This window comes from Lithobates pipiens, unplaced genomic scaffold (assembly GCF_037356315.1).
Source record: "Lithobates pipiens isolate NorthernLeopardFrog02 unplaced genomic scaffold, aLitPip1_a1.2 Scaffold_13, whole genome shotgun sequence".
Lineage (NCBI taxonomy): Eukaryota > Metazoa > Chordata > Amphibia > Anura > Ranidae > Lithobates > Lithobates pipiens.
Window position 1 is genome coordinate 468,758,662 of NW_027507718.1, and position 17,655 is coordinate 468,776,316.

A 17,655-nucleotide genomic window follows, 5' to 3' on the forward strand; every position below is an offset into this window, starting at 1 on the left:
TGTCAATTTCGTTTTGGGTGTAACGTCGCACAGCTTTGCAATTGTCAGTTAAAGCGACGCAGTGCCTTATCACAAAAAGTGCTCTGGTCAGCAAGAGGGTAAAATCTTCTGGGGCTGAAGTGGTTAATTACAAAAAAAGTACAGTTTTTTTGTAAAAAAAATAAATAAATGATACTATGTATACATAGGCAGCAGGAAGCTTCTCAGTAGAATGTTGTATTTATTCACTATTACATGCTGTTTATTTGGTGGCTCGGTGTATATGTGACAATGCAATACAATAAGAGAATTTCCTCCGCTTTGTGAATGTCATTTAGGACATGAAAGTGTCTGGGGCCATTGTGAATCAAAGCAGAGCTGACTATTCTCTGACTTCCACAAATGGTAACTTTTTATCTTGTAACAATGTGTCCCCTATTACAGCGTACTCCTGTTTAGTGATGGACGAACTTCCGACGGGACGTTTCGCGAACGCGAAACGCGAACGGACACAAACGTTCGCGAAAACGACCGTTCGCCGCGGGCTCCATTGACTTCAATGGGAGGCGAATTTCGCAAACCTTTAGGTCGAATTTGCGGCCACGGGGTAATTATTAGGGGGTAGCACGTAGTCCCACCACCTGGACAATAGCATAATACATGTATGAGGTGAATTTGGGATCGATAACTACAAGCATTTTTTTTTTATTTGGGAAATTGTTCTGACAATTCAGGACTATGGAGCTAATGAAGGCAATGGAGGAGAGGGAAGGTCAGGGACCAGGGTAGGCAAACAAGAGGGTGCAGGAGATACAGAGCACTGACAGCAGCACCGTAATACAGAGCACTGACATCAGCACCGTGACATACAGCGCTGACAGCAGCTCCGTGACATACAGCGCTGACAGCAGCTCCGTGACATACAGCGCTGACAGCAGCTCCGTGACATACAGCGCTGACAGCAGCTCCGTGACATACAGCGCTGACAGCAGCTCCGTGACATACAGCGCTGACAGCAGCACCGTGACATACAGCGCTGACAGCAGCTCCGTGACATACAGCGCTGACAGCAGCTCCGTGACATACAGCGCTGACAGCAGCTCCGTGACATACAGCACTGACAGCAGCTCCGTGACATACAGCGCTGACAGCAGCTCCGTGACATACAGCGCTGACAGCAGCACCGTGACATACAGCGCTGACAGCAGCTCCGTGACATACAGCGCTGACAGCAGCTCCGTGACATACAGCGCTGACAGCAGCTCCGTGACATACAGCGCTGACAGCAGCTCCGTGACATACAGCGCTGACAGCAGCTCCGTGACATACAGCGCTGACAGCAGCTCCGTGACATACAGCGCTGACAGCAGCTCCGTGACATACAGCGCTGACAGCAGCTCCGTGACATACAGCGCTGACAGCAGCTCCGTGACATACAGCGCTGACAGCAGCTCCGTGACATACAGCGCTGACAGCAGCACCGTAAGCAGCCCCAGGAGGAAGTCAGCACAGCACAGGGATGGTGTGATCCCCTCATAATAAGAACCCCCAGGAGGAAGTCAGCACAGCACAGGGATGGTGGGAGCCCCTCATAATAAGAACACCCAGGAGGAAGTCAGCACAGCACAGGGATGGTGGGAACCCCTCATAATAAGCAGCCCCAGTAGAAATATGACACCGCTCAACCTCTTCAAAGAGGAGGGTAGGGGCATATAGTACGGTGTGCTTTTTTGGGTCAGGGAAGTGAGCCAAATGAATTAAGAAGGTCTGTGTGCTTGATTCCAAAAATTGTTTATAGACATATACATGGTCTACTGATCACATGTGTTGAATTCCTCCGAGATCCATGCCTCATTCATTTTTAGAAATGTGAGGTAGTTAACACTGTGGTGAGCTAGGCGAGTACGCTTATCGGTCACAATCCCCCCTGCTGCGCTGAACGTCCTTTCGGACAGGACACTGGATGAGGGGCAAGCCAACAGTTCGATTGCAAATTGGGCAAGCTCTGGCCAGAGGTCAAGCCTGCCCACCCAGTAGTCTAGGGGTTCATCACTCCTCAGAGCGTCCACATCGGCCGTTAACCCAATGTAGTCGGACACCTGACGGTCTAGGCGTTCCCTGATGCTGGATCCGGATGACACCTGTCGATGGGTCGGCTGAAAGAATGACCTCATATCCGAAGTCACCAACACATCTTCAAACCGGCCTCTTCTTGCAGGCGCTGTTGGATTGGTACCCGCAAATCCTTCTCTGGGAGTGGGAATTGCTCCTCTGCCAGCGCACGCAAAAGCAGAATGCAGCATTTCTCGAAGCAAGGCCTGGAAGTGCTGCATTCTGACAGCCCTCTGCGACGGCGGTAACATTTCCGCCATTTTGTGTTTGTACCGGGGGTCTAAGTACGTTGCCACCCAGTACTGGTCCTTGACCCTCATGCTTTTTATACGGGGGTCCCTATTAAAACACTGGAGCATGAAGGCCCCCATTTGCACTAAAGTGGAAGCGGTGTGGTGGCCTGGCTCCTGCTCATCATCCAGGATAATGTCGTCCTCTTCATTCTCCTCTCCCCATCCTCGCACAACAGGGATCCCAGAAAGGTTTAAAGCATGCTCTTCTTGCTCCTGCTCATCCGCCCCGGCACCATCCTCCTCTGACTCCTCATCAGACTCCTGTTGTTGACTTGTCTCAGATAGAGTAGCCCCCCCTGGGAATTCATCCAGCATTGCGACTTCCTCATCTTCCCGCTCCTGCTCCTCCACAGCCTGATCAATGACACGACGCAATGCACGCTCCAGAAAGAAGGCATAAGGTACCATGTCACTGATGGCGCCATGGCTGCGACTGACCAGTTTGGTGATCTCCTCAAATGGCCGCAGAAGTCTGCATGTGTCGCGCATGAGCAGCCACTGGCGCGGTGAAAAAAAACCCAGCTCCCCAGAACCGTTTCTTTCGCAGAGTTCATACAGGTAGACGTTAACTGCACGTTTCTGCTGGAGCAGCCTATCAAGCATATAGAAGGTTGAGTTCCATCGCGTCGGGCAATCGCAAATAAGACGTCTGACCGGCAGATGGTGTCGCCGCTGAATGTCAGCAAGGCGAGCCATGGCCGTGTAAGATCTTCTGAAATGGGCCGAGATTTTCCTTGCCTGCCGCAAGATGTCCTGGACCCCAGGGTATTTGACAAGGAATCGCTGCACGACCAAGTTTAAGACGTGTGCCATGCACGGCACGTGCGTGATTTTGCCCTGTTTCAATGCGCTAAGCAGATTGGCACCGTTGTCACACACCACTTTACCAACTGTCAAATTGAGCGGTGTTAGCCACTCATCTGCCTGTGAACGCAAAGCTGAAAGGAGTGCCGGGCCAGTGTGGCTCTTTGCTTCCAGGCACAACAGACGCAGCACGGCATGGCAACGTCTCACCTGGCATGTGGAATAGGTTCTGGGGAGCTTGGGCGGTGCAGTGGAAGAGACGCTAGCAGCGGAAAAGGAGGAGGCAGCTGAGGAGGAGAGGGAGGAGGATGGAGTAGGAGGAGGAGAAGAAGAGTCAGGCCTGCATGCAATCCGTGGCGGTAAAACCAAATCTACACGGGTGCCACGGGTTACATGCTTGACGGCCGTCAGAAGGTTCACCCAGTGGGCAGTAAAACTGATATACCTTCCCTGCCCGTGTTTGCTAGACCACGTGTCTGTGGTCAGATGTATCTTGGCACCGACACTGTGTGCCAGAGATACATTCACTTGCCGCTGAACATGGCCATATAGCTCTGGGATGCCCTTCTCTGAGAAATACTTCCTTCCTGGGACCTTCCATTGTGGTGTTCCAATGGCCACAAATTTGCGAAAGGCCTCCGAGTCCACCAGTTTATATGGCAGTAGTTGGCGGGCTATGAGTTCTGACAAGCCAGCCGCCAACCGTTGGGCAAGAGGGTTATCCGGCGTCATCATTTTTTTACGCTCAAACATTAGGCCCACGGAAGCCTGCCTTTTTGCAGAAAAATGTGAGCTTGGCGTGATGGAAGGTGGAGTGGAGGACAATTGTGAGGAGAGAGGAGAAGGAGAAGTAGAAGACGAGGCTGGACGGTGAGAGCCTGCAGTGTGGCTTTGTGTGTTCCGTTGCTCCCACTGGGCTCGGTGATGGCTGCTCATGTGCCTTCTTAAGGCGGTCGTCCCTAGGTGAGTATTGGGCTTACCGCGACTAACGCGTTGACTGCAAAGATTGCAGATGGCAACGCTATTGTCAGCAGCGGACACGTTAAAAAAAGCCCACACTGCGGAGCCATGTGCCGGTGTCCTGGGAGCGCCAGATGTGACCGTACATGGTCGATGACTCGCTCCTGATACATTTGCAGTCTGCTTTGTCCCTGCTGTGCAATGTAAGTCATTGCTGCTTCTCCTCCCTATCTGCTGGTCCATATCTCCCTCTGAACTCCCCTCCTCTTCCTCTCTTGTGGGCACCCACGTGACATCACTAGACACGTCATCATCAACGTCACCTTCCCCACCGCTATAAGTAGAGTAGGCAGCAACACCGGGGACCAACCTCCTCCTTGGGCTGATCTGGGTACTGGCGTCAGACTGCTGAGTAGCGCTTGTTGCTACCTCCTCTTCCTGATCCAATACCAAGAGTGGCTGCGCATCAGAAATGTCCTCTTGATATGGATCGGAAAATAATTCCAGTGACTCAAGCGGAAGGTATGTGGTGGTGGTGGTGGTGGTCGTGTTGTTGGTGGTAGTGTCTTTGGGGGTGCACATAGCAGAGAGTGAAGAAGAGGGTGCAGATCGAGAGGATGAGGAGGGTGCAGAAGAGTAAGGCTGAGCGAGCCACTCAACCAAGTCTGGTGCATCCTTTAAAGTAATTGAACGCACCTTCTGCAACTTCCCACTTTGGCTCAAGCCTGTTGCTCCTGCCCTACCCCTACCACCCCTGCGGAAGGGCCTGCCTCTTCCTCTGCATGTCATTTTTTAAATGACCCTGTGACAAAACTCTTAGTCCCTATACCGCTGAAGGACTGCTGCAGTATAGGTGAGCGGTCAGCAGTGGTGCACGTCAACCCTATCTATTGTGGACCTATAGCGGTCCTTACAGAACAGCAGACTGTACCGCACTCAAGCCTATGTACCGTAGCACCCTATACCAAGTTACCAGTCCTTATAAGAACTTTTGTGGACCAAGCAGGTTGTGTATTAGTGTTTAGCAGACTGTACGTCAGTCCCTATACCGCTGAAGGACTGCTGCAGTATAGGGCAGCGGTCAGCAGTGGTGCACGTCAACCCTATCTATTGTGGACCGATAGCGGTCCTTACAGAACAGCAGACTGTACCGCACTCAAGCCTATGTACCGTAGCACCCTATACCAAGTTACCAGTCCTTATAAGAACTTTTGTGGACCAAGCAGGTTGTGTATTAGTGTTTAGCAGACTGTACGTCAGTCCCTATACAGCTGAAGGACTGCTGCAGTATAGGGCAGCGGTCAGCAGTGGTGCACGTCAACCCTATCTATTGTGGACCGATAGCGGTCCTTACAGAACAGCAGACTGTACCGCACTCAAGCCTATGTACCGTAGCACCCTATACCAAGTTACCAGTCCTTATAAGAACTTTTGTGGAACAAGCAGGTTGTGTGTTAGTGATTAGCAGACTGTACGTCAGTCCCTATACCGCTGAAGGACTGCTGCAGTATAGGTGAGCGGTCAGCAGTGGTGCACGTCAACCCTATCTATTGTGGACCGATAGCGGTCCTTACAGAACAGCAGACTGTACCGCACTCAAGCCTATGTACCGTAGCACCCTATACCAAGTTACCAGTCCTTATAAGAACTTTTGTGGACCAAGCAGGTTGTGTATTAGTGTTTAGCAGACTGTACGTCAGTCCCTATACCGCTGAAGGACTGCTGCAGTATAGGGCAGCGGTCAGCAGTGGTGCACGTCAACCCTATCTATTGTGGACCGATAGCGGTCCTTACAGAACAGCAGACTGTACCGCACTCAAGCCTATGTACCGTAGCACCCTATACCAAGTTACCAGTCCTTATAAGAACTTTTGTGGACCAAGCAGGTTGTGTATTAGTGTTTAGCAGACTGTACGTCAGTCCCTATACCGCTGAAGGACTGCTGCAGTATAGGGCAGCGGTCAGCAGTGGTGCACGTCAACCCTATCTATTGTGGACCGATAGCGGTCCTTACAGAACAGCAGACTGTACCGCACTCAAGCCTATGTACCGTAGCACCCTATACCAAGTTACCAGTCCTTATAAGAACTTTTGTGGAACAAGCAGGTTGTGTGTTAGTGATTAGCAGACTGTACGTCAGTCCCTATACCGCTGAAGGACTGCTGCAGTATAGGGCAGCGGTCAGCAGTGGTGCACGTCAACCCTATCTATTGTGGACCGATAGCGGTCCTTACAGAACAGCAGACTGTACCGCACTCAAGCCTATGTACCGTAGCACCCTATACCAAGTTACCAGTCCTTATAAGAACTTTTGTGGACCAAGCAGGTTGTGTATTAGTGTTTAGCAGACTGTACGTCAGTCCCTATACCGCTGAAGGACTGCTGCAGTATAGGGCAGCGGTCAGCAGTGGTGCACGTCAACCCTATCTATTGTGGACCGATAGCGGTCCTTACAGAACAGCAGACTGTACCGCACTCAAGCCTATGTACCGTAGCACCCTATACCAAGTTACCAGTCCTTATAAGAACTTTTGTGGACCAAGCAGGTTGTGTATTAGTGTTTAGCAGACTGTACGTCAGTCCCTATACCGCTGAAGGACTGCTGCAGTATAGGGCAGCGGTCAGCAGTGGTGCACGTCAACCCTATCTATTGTGGACCGATAGCGGTCCTTACAGAACAGCAGACTGTACCGCACTCAAGCCTATGTACCGTAGCACCCTATACCAAGTTACCAGTCCTTATAAGAACTTTTGTGGAACAAGCAGGTTGTGTGTTAGTGATTAGCAGACTGTACGTCAGTCCCTATACCGCTGAAGGACTGCTGCAGTATAGGGCAGCGGTCAGCAGTGGTGCACGTCAACCCTATCTATTGTGGACCGATAGCGGTCCTTACAGAACAGCAGACTGTACCGCACTCAAGCCTATGTACCGTAGCACCCTATACCAAGTTACCAGTCCTTATAAGAACTTTTGTGGAACAAGTGAGTTGTGAATGTTTAGCAGACTGCAGCAGAAGGGCAGCAGTCAAGTATAATATCCTTTCTATATTTGGAAGAAAGAATATTATACATGTACAAGCCTATTACTGTACCACTGATACCAGTCCTGAAAAGAACCTTTGTGGAACTAATAATAACAGCAAGTCTTTAAAATTACCCTCACTGCCTGACAACACTGCTTCCTTCCTGTCCCTATACAAATTGGCAAAAAAAGAGAACGATTAGTGGTTACTGGAACAGCTCTTTTGTGGACCTTGATAGTAACAGCTAATGATGATGATGATGATGATGATGATGAAAGACTAATCTGGCTGTCCCTGTAGCATACACCGTCCTTTCCCTTTCTCTAAACTAACAAAAGACACTCAGGCTGCTGCAAGAATCAGCAGCACAGCAAACCTATCAACACCTAACACCTATACCAGTCCTGAAAAGAACTTTTGTGTACCAAATAGCTAGTGGTTTATCTCTCCCTACTCCACACAGGAACCTGTCCCTATCTTAACAGAAGAAAGAATGTAAAATGGCCACCGGATCGGGTGTATTTATAGGTTAGGGGGAATGTACAAGTGTCCATGTGCTGTCATGTCTCAATTGGCTGTCCTGTATCACATGATAAACGTGTCACCAAAGGTTAAAGTTCTTGTATACATTAAACACGTAAGTCCGCCGCGGCGAACGACGGAAAAAGGCGTTCGAACGTGCGGACCGCGAATGTCGGAAATTCGCCGCGAAACGACCGCCGGGCGAACCGTTCGGCCATCACTACTCCTGTTCCATTACCGAGATGTCTCTTCCCATTACAGCACATCAGTATTCCCCAGATCTCCCTCTGTAGTGCCGGGTAATTCATTTGACTTCTCTGTGCAGAGCTCCATTATGACACCCCTTTTATCCTTCCTTGCTAAATCCTTTCTGAAGTCTGTTAGTTTTTGCTTGATTTTTTTTTAAAAAGAATACTATTTACCGCATAGTCAGTGCTTTGTATAGTGTATTTTTTAACGGTATGTTTTTAAATTGATAAATGCCTTATCACTTATGTTAGAAATGAGCTGATAGGTCTTATTTGAACATGAGAAACCTGCCTCCAAGCCCAAGCCAATGACCGCAGCAGATGAGACATTTACAGTAGGGCTTGTTAACACATGTGCCCTGAGAGCAGTAAAAAAAAATAGGCATTTGATCTGTGCCACCTTAAGCCTGGTGCACACTATTCGTTTTTTTTTTTTCTGAATGGAAGCCGCTGTAATGACGATCCGAACGTTAGTATAGCAATCTCCCCTGCACCCCCCGCCAGAACGGCTCCGGTTAGCACTCTGAACCATTGGCTAAGAGCGCTGATCAGTGCCATAGACATGGACCCAATGTCAGCCATTTCTTCTTTTTTTTGTACCGCCTGATGTCAGCTGGTATTCAGCCTGCATGTCCAGGGCTGGAGTGAGTTGCTTTGCTTTGTAGCAAAAAGTATATCCTATGGTGTTCAGTGGACAGCAGCGCCACCAATATGCAACCCATTCAAGTGAATGAGACCGGCCCACAACCACCCTGCAACTGCGTGCAGTGTACATTATTGGGGCACAAAGTTGCTGGCTTTTGAGGGTTAAAGTGGTTCTAAACCTCAATGTTTCTTACTCTAATGCATTCCATGCATCAAGGTATAAAATGTTTAGGTGTTGAATGCACCTCAAACCCCCCCCACTACCCTTATACTTACCAGAGTCCGCACTTGATCCAGGGATGTGCCCATTTGTTGCTGGTTGTACAAACTGTCAGGCCGCGTACACACACGGGGACTGTTCGCTCAACTTTGTCCGTCAAACAGTTTCAGCGAACAGTCCGCTCAAAATTAGCATGGACGGACTTGCCCACACACGACGAACGAACAGTTTGCTGAAACCGTGCGCGATGACGTGAACGGCACGTACGACGGGACGGAAAATACGACGTCCTATACACTGCATTACAACTTTCGGCGTGTAAATCCTTTCTGAGCATGCGCGGAACTTAGTTTGACGAACAAGCCTACACACGAGGGGACTGTTCGCTGAAACCAAGTTTCAGCGGACAGTTTTTCGGAATTTCCGAAAAACTTTGTTCAGCAGACTGTTCGCTGAAACTGTCTGCTGAAAGCCCACACACGGGCGGACAGTCCGCCGAAACACTGTTCAGCGGACAAAGTTGGGCGAACAGTCCCCGCGTGTGTACGCGGCCTCACGGATAGCTGCAGGTGTCGCCAGCCTGTAGTTTAACTAAAGACTGGGGGTATGTATGGCTACTAAACAGCGAGGGTGGTGCATAATATGCTGATGGAGGGGGTTGAATAAGGAGCGCCTGAGGGTTGGTTATATGGCTGTTGTGAGAGCACTGTTCGGTTTTTTATAGAAAAATTTCCGTTATGGATATTTTTGCATAGTTACATTGTCACCGCTATGAATCTATCACACCTGTGGGATTGCGCTAAAAGCTGGAGATCACTGAAATAGACACCGCTATTCCAGGGATCTCCACTTGCTTCTGGGTCCCGTGCTGAGCAGCTGCCCTGCTGAATTGTGAACATGGGAGGTAGCCTGTGTAGAGTGGACAATGTGGAGAATGTGATATCACCACCATGCCTCTCCTCCTCGTCCAATCATAGAATACCTTCCAATTACTGAGAAAATGATCTCTGAATGACACCTTTACCAAGCAAGGGACCTCTTGTGTTCACAATGCAGCAGGGCATCCGCTTGGTATAGGACCTGGAAGCTAGCTGAGAACACTGTAGTAGTCGTGTCTACTACAGTGATTTCCAGATTCTAGAGAGTCTCACAGGTATAGTATATGCATAGTTAAGCTGGATCAATGCAACTATAAAAATATCCATATGTGGAATTCTTCTTTATACCTTAAGTCCCTTTCACACTGGGGCGGTGGGTGCGTCAGCGTTAAATTCGCATTGCTATTCGGCCGATAGCGGGGTGCTTTTACCCCCCGCTAGTGACCGAGAAAGGGTTAAAACCACCCGCAAAGTGCTGCTACAGCATCGCTTTGCCAGCAGTATAGCCGCGCTGTCCATTGATTTCAATGGGCAGGAGCGGTATACACACCTCTCCTTCACCGCTCCAAAGATGCTGCTAGAAGGACTTTTTTAGCATCCTGCCAGCACACACCGCTCCAGTGTGAAAACCTGGTTCACCAATAATTTTTAGTTTTTAGTGCTGAAAGCTCCACTAAGGTACCAAAATCCAATGTAGAAAAACTGAGTGAAAAAAACCTGATATAACCGCAACCACCAAAGAACTGCATAGAATATATAACGTTACTCACTAGACTGTAATAAATTCACATTTTATTAATCAAAAAATCGAACAAAAAAATGGATCTATGCAAATTGTATAATGCATTAAAATGGTACCAAACCCACATCATACTGTACACAGCTAAAAACATGCCGTCACCTCTCACTACATATATATTCAATAAGTTACCCTAACAGGTAACATTATACATTGATTTAGTAGACAAAAATCAAATAATCCAAAAATTCAAAACACTCAAAATCCAACGTAGCATGCAAACAAGTTTCAGGTTAAGAAATGGTGCAGTGGACGTAGGGGAGATTGGGGCATAAAACAGCTGGCCCAGAAGAGAAAAATATATAAATGCTAGAAAACACCTTTAAATGGTCAACCTATCAAGGGTGTTTACAGCAATTTGGTCTTTTCCTCACACCCAAGTGCATAACTAAGTTCTTTGTTTTGAGTTTGGGGGAAATCTTTCAGGCCGGCCATATACGGTTCGAATCTGGGCGGATTCAGTAGGAACCATTAATGGGCAGGCTGAATGTACCAAGTTGGTTGAACTTAGGTACAAACAGCCTGCTTGATTCTCTTGCGATTATCACTAGCGACTGCTATAGCCGTTAGCAATAATCACTGCCTTCTCCCAGCGGGGCCAAACAACCATCCAACTTTGGAACTTTGGGAAGATTTTAACCTTCAGTTCCTGTTGTATTTTCAACACAAAAAGGGAAGGGAAAGGCTAACAGAATGGAGAAAAAAAAATATCTGTGTAGCACCTCCTGACCTCCAGAGGCACTGTGGTGACCCCTAGAGACCGGGAGGGCTGACATTTCACCTGAGGATGCTAGACATGGTGGGTGGTGTGCAAGAAAGACTGTTGAAGAAAAGATGGTCGCCAGTCACTTTTATGCTGGACGAAGGTGAGTTTATTGCTCACGATACCAAACAATTCAGGGAGAGAGGGGTAGGGCACAGGACACCCTGATGACGAGTACACACGATCAGACTATCCGGCGGACTTAGTCCGGCAGACAATCCGTCGGACTTTCCAGCGGCAGTCCGTCGGACTTTCCAAACTAGCGGACTTGCCCACACATGAACTGACTTTTCCCGCAGACAATCTGCCCGACTTTTGGCGGAGGTCCGCCGGACTTTCCAAATGAACGGACTTGCCCACACATGGAGTAAAGTCTGTTCATTTTGAATGTGATTTGAGGTATGACAGGACAAGAGAAGGAAGTCAATATCGCCGCCTCTATCAGCGAGATTGACACCTTGCTAGCCCCGTCGCCTGGTATGGATTTAAAAGGGAACCCCTACGCCGAAAAAAACAGCGTGGGGTCCCCCCAAAGTCCATACCAGACCCTTATCCGAGCACGCAGCCCGGCCGGTCAGGAAAGGGGGTGGGGACAAGTGAGCACCCCCCCCCAACCGTTCCAGGCTGCGTTCCCTCAACATGGGGGGGTGAGTGCTTTGGGGAAGGGAGGCCTTGCGGCCCCTCCACCCCAAAGCACCCTGTCCCCATTTGATGAGGACAAGGGCCTCTTCCCGACAACCCTGGCTGTTGGTTGTCAGGGTCTGCGGGCGGGGGGCTTATCGGAATCCGGGAACCCCCTTTAATAAGGGGGCCTCCAGATCCCAGCCCCCCACCCTATGTGAATGAGTATGGGGTACATTGTACCCCTACCCATTCACCTGGGGGAAAAAGGTGTCAATAAAAAAATAAAAAAAAACACAGGTTTTTAAAATAGTTTATTAGTCAGCTCTGGGGGTCTTCTTCCGACTTCGGGTATCTTCTCGCCGGGCTCCTCCGCTATTTTCTACTCTTTTGCTAGCGGAGGAGCCCAGCTTTCTCCTTCGTCGTCGCCGCCCTCCGGGGATCTTCTTCCTTACTTCAGGGGTTTTCTTCCGACTTCGAGGGTCTTCTTCTGCCGGGCTCCTCCACTATCTTCTTCCAGCTCTTTTACTAGCGTTGGCCCAGTCTTCTTGTTCGCCGTCAGTGCCTTCTTCTTCTTCTTCTTCCTCTTCCTTCTGATGTTGACACGATGCTCTCTCCGGCTGTACCACCAGGGACGCGTTGTGTGGCGACTTATAGCGCGAGGATTACCAGATTGAATGAACTTGGTAAGGCATATGCTCCATGAGTCGTTCAGACTTTACGGTGATCATACACTAATGATTGGAAGGCATCAGCCAGTATGAAGATGTATTAGTAAGTATACTCTCCTCCAAGGGACCCAGGACAGATATAGAGAGGCGATATTTGACCCCCAGACGATATCTTTGCAGATGAAATGCTTCGGGTCATGCCCACTGCTCCCATTGCATTACCATCCGGATTTTTAAAGAGCTTGTATTTCCTCTTAAATGTGAGTGTAACCATTAATTTTTTTATATTAAATGTTCTGTTAAGTGGATTCACAATAGTAATAGTTTTTATTTACTTTGACCTTATATGCGTGCATCCATACCATGATTTTTACCTCTGGAGCCTCTCTATATATGACCTGGGTCCCTTGGAGGAGACTGTACTTACCAATACATCTTCATACTGGCTGATGCCTTCCAATCATTGGTGTATGATCACCGGGAGTCTGAACGCCTCATGGGGCATATGCCTTAGGCCCCTTTCACATGGACGGATAGAATTGTGCTTTTAGCTGCGGATTTTCTAGTTTTCTACTGCAGCTAAAAGCACACAACGCTTTCCTATGGCCCCATTCACACACATCATTTAGCTGCGATTTCGTTACATGTGATTCGGTGCGAATAGAAAAAAATAGAATTGAACGCAACTGCACAGAAACGCACATAAACGCAGGTAATTGCACTGTACAAATGTAGCTGATCACTGTGCCTGGAGTCTTGAATTTCACAGAAAAAAATAAACATGCTAAACTGCGGCAGAACAGCCGTCCATGTGAAAGGGGCCTTACTCCTTAAGTCCATTCAATCTGGCAAGCCTCGGCGTTATTGGTGGCACTATAAATATTTGTTTTGGAAGTAGAATTCTAGTCCAGCAAGATTTACTCATCTATCAACATCTTTTCAGACGGACTTTTAGAGTGTATTGTCACCAATACCTTTAAAGTGGACTTTCACGTTCTGATATTCATGTGTTTTTTGGCACTTTATACTTTGATGTATTTTTTATATGTCAATTATTGCACTTTATATTTGATGGTTTATCCTGAATGTTTACTTATATGGTGTTAATGTTTAAACGCTAAGCATCCTCATTTGTTTTTTTCACATTGCCCATTAGTGCTGCACCTTTATTCCTAATTCATTTTATTTGCAATTGTCACTTTGCGGTGCTAGCAGTTTCTTTGACAGCGCGGTATTTACCACTTTTTTCACAAAGTAGTGCAGGAACCTTTTTCAAAGTTAGACCGACTTGTGTCGGACTAGTTAAGACGGCTCTCATAGGAAACCATCTATTTACACACGTCATGAGATATGTGCTTCGAAAGTCGGAGCGTATGTAGTACCAGTGTGAACCCAGCCTGAGTGACACTTTTGACACTTTTTTGGGGATCAGTGACACTAATACAGTGATCAGTGCTAAAAATATGTCACTGTACTAATGACCTTGGCTGGGAAGGGGTTAACGTCAGGGGTGATCAAAGGGTTAAATATGCTTGGTTACTGTGTGGGAGGTGTTTGTACTATGAGAAGGCAGAGATCTGTGTTCCTGCTTTGCAGAAACACAGGATCACTACCTTCCCTACTGACAGAACAGCAGCCTGCCTTGTTTACATAGGCACATCACCGTTCTGCTTCTGTCTTGATTGGCGGGTCCCAGCAAATATCAAGTCCACCAGACTTACTGATTGGACACAGCAGGAGCCAATCACAGCAGGGGCAAGTTGTCGTTGGTGCGTGCCTCAGATACGGAAGTGCAGAATCACGTACTAGGTATGTGATCCTGCGCAGGAAAGCCGCCTTGCCACCTGTAATAGTAGGAGTCCCTGTCCCTATGGAGATGGAGCATAAATGGACACAGAGTCTGCATGTTGGCAGACTGCAGAGCTACACAGTGTAGATTTAAAAAGGAGAGGAGTGCTCTGGCAGCTTTCTCCAGATCTTGCTATTTCTGGATGGGGTTCTGTTGTTTGGAGATCCCTAAGAGACTTGGGTGGGACCCTGTGTCTGGGTCTTGTGGATAGCCAGCAGGTGCACACAGCCCATATAACGAGGGGCTGGTGAGAGCAGGGGGGGGGGGGAGGAAGGTGGACTGTGAGCAGCTTGCTATTGCTGTAAGAAGACAGATCTGTGTCTGGAAAGCTGTCTGCCCTGTGGGAGACTGCAGCCCGTGTTAGGGGGATTCTTTGCACAGGGACTAGGAAAGGCTGTCCAGTCTTGACAGTCAGGAAGACTACGGAAGGGATGGGGGGCTGGAAAGAATCAAGTCTGTTGAGAGTTAGCAGAGGAACTGCTGACAAGAGGGACCCAGATGGCTCGGTACGTTTTTCATTTGAGTGCTAAACGAAGTTTGAACCCCTGCGCACCCCCTGTGTGAATGGACCTTTTGCTTTTGTTTTTCTGTTTTATAAATGTGGACTACCAGCTACCAGGCCCTTAACTATAATGCCTGTCTGACGTGGACTCACTGCACAAAAAAAGCATCTACACACACACACACACACACACACACACACGCATACATGCATACATACCACACAGTATACGGTCAGCAAGCTGTAAGGAGCAATCTTTACTTTTGTAGCAACAGCTGTCTGGAAAGGAATTCATAGGGAAGTACAGAAATTCTCTGAATGATTCTGTGTTGATGCTTTCCCAGGCTCTCCATGGTTCCCCGGTCCATGGCAGAGTTACTCCGGCACTTCATCTCAGGCCTCCATTCTTTCCGTCATGCCTCCAAGCAGCAAACAAGCCCTCTCTGGCAGTCTCGGGCACATGACTAGGCCTTATGCTTTAGGCCTAACCCAACGCAGCTGTTCTTCACACATCCACACCAAACCATGGTCTAGGTGGGAAGACCCTGATCACTTGACCTTCCCAATTGTTTATACCATTTGCCAGCATGCTCAGCAGCCAGAGAAACTCTTACTGATTGGCTTAGAGAAGTATGCATAGTTATAACTATTTACTACCAAAGGAAACAGTGCCACCTATTGATAAAAGGGAGGAACCACAGCTAAACCAGGCTTAGGGGAAAACTCAAATAATCATAAAGACTATAAATTAGCCAGGCTAGTTACCACATAGCACAGCTAAATTTACTAGTAGCCCTGTTTAAGACAAGGGTGCTAAATGTGTGTCGCAGATGTGGTATTAATCCTTCTCTAAAGCAGGGGAGTACTTCATATGTGCAGAAAAGTTGTCTTTATTTTTGGAAAAGGCCAGGAAAGATAAGCTAAGGCAAGGACACCTACAACGAACCAATCAATCTGCTGCTTCTCTGTGCTATATACATTATTTTTCAACAAGGCTATGTTATCAGTTCAGAATTTTGCTCTGCTTCTTGGGAAATAGAAGACAGGCACACTGGGCTTATCGAACATTGTGAACAAACAATAGAAAATAACTGGGCGGCAATCTAAAGATACAATCTCAGACAGTCAGGTCTTTGTTTAAACCTGAAATGAGCATTTCCACACAAGTAAACCACAGCACTGCCCTTTTTTTTTTTTTTGCGGAAGATATTTGCCACAAAATATCAAGTAATTTGAATTTGTAAAATTCAGCAGGGAATTTAATTCCATCTGTGGCCATTCCCAGTCAACAGAAGTCAATCGACTTCTGATGAACTGGAATGTTGGAAAACTTTCATTTGAACAGCGGCTGCAGCCAGTTGGCTGCAGAGCTGATCAGTGTATTTGGATAGTGGAGGAGCCCCTGCTATCAAAATACTATAGAACAGCGGTGAGGATTCCTCTATCAACCTCAGTTGTGTGCATGGAAGAATCTGTTCTTTTTTTTCAAACAGCTGGTATCCTTAGGCCAGCCATACAATCAGAATGTACCTTTCAGTATTTTTGGCTAAAACAGGAAGTAACTGAAGAAATGTATAAAAAAAAAAAAAATACTTTCAATACAAGTAAATATAATATACTTTCCTATCTATTTACTAAAATTAGCAGCATAAGCATTAAAAATAGTCCATGTTGCTTTAGAGAGTGAAGTTCCGCTTTAATGCCCTTTATTCATACAGGCCTGTGTGTAAGAGTCTCACTAGAGCAAAAAATAAATAAAAAATGGAGCCGTACCTATTCTTCTTTGTCCGACGCTGAACAGTCTTTGAGAAACGACGATTCCTCCATCTTGCCTGATGTTAGAGCTTGCTGATCTGTGCTAAAATAAAATGTAAATATATTACTTACACAAGATACAATTCAAATAATTAATAGCCTTTCCAGTTTTTTTTTTTTGGGGTAAAATCCATCATAGTCATAGCTTGCAACAAGACATCACAAAATGCACTTGTGTGCATTATCCAGTTTTCAGTCGCAGCTTTATTACTGTCACTGAATAGCTGCATCCAAAAAGCCCTTGATAGGAGTTTCTGGGGCTGATTTCCTCCGCCAGGCAGAGAGGCTACATCCTACTCTTCTGTGCAAGTGCAACTGCTACTTACTTGTAAATCTTTAATGCCCAATCCAAGACAACCTATATATTTGGGCAAAGCTTTAAAGATTCAGTTGCCCAGTATCAGTCCTTATAGCACTGTTATTTCTCCCAGCACTGGCTGCACAGAAATCCATCATGTCAGCAATAGGGATGAACTGGGGTTTGGTCCAAAACTGGAAGGTAACAGTCATTGCTGGGATTATGCAGATGGCAGCCCCCCCCCCCAACTGCATGTATACAAAGTCGAGGGATGCTCATAACTTGTGGACCTAATATTGCCATGTGCTCATATAAGGTCAGTTATGTCAAAAGAACTCCTGACCCTTTGTGCACATCTGCTCCAGGGCAGAGAGTCTTTCACCCAGCAGTGACTTCCACCTTCAGACTAAACCCAAACCTAAGCTCATCACCAGTCAGCATTGCAAAAAAGGAGAGAGAGAGAGGTCACCACTCTAAGGCCTAATGTACATAAGACGCTGAGGCATCCTCTTCTGAACTTTTTTTTGACAGCTTTAAAAACGCCCATTTAGCTGCGTTTGCATGCCGCGTTTAGCGGCGTTTTGCTGCGTTCGTGTCTAGAAGCGTTTATTTAAGATAACATCATAACACCTTCCCAAAGCACAAAAAACAGT

General features: G+C 47.5%; 1 protein-coding gene across 1 annotated transcript in view; it reads right to left on the reverse strand.

Moving 5' to 3' along the window:
* Positions 1-17,655, reverse strand: part of HGFAC (HGF activator) — a 118,881-nt gene that overhangs the window by 86,922 nt on the left and 14,304 nt on the right. Inside the window, exon 2 of the mRNA XM_077477867.1 lies at positions 16,663-16,747. Within this exon, the coding sequence (XP_077333993.1) occupies positions 16,663-16,747 (85 nt within the window). The remainder of the gene's footprint in view (positions 1-16,662; positions 16,748-17,655) is intronic.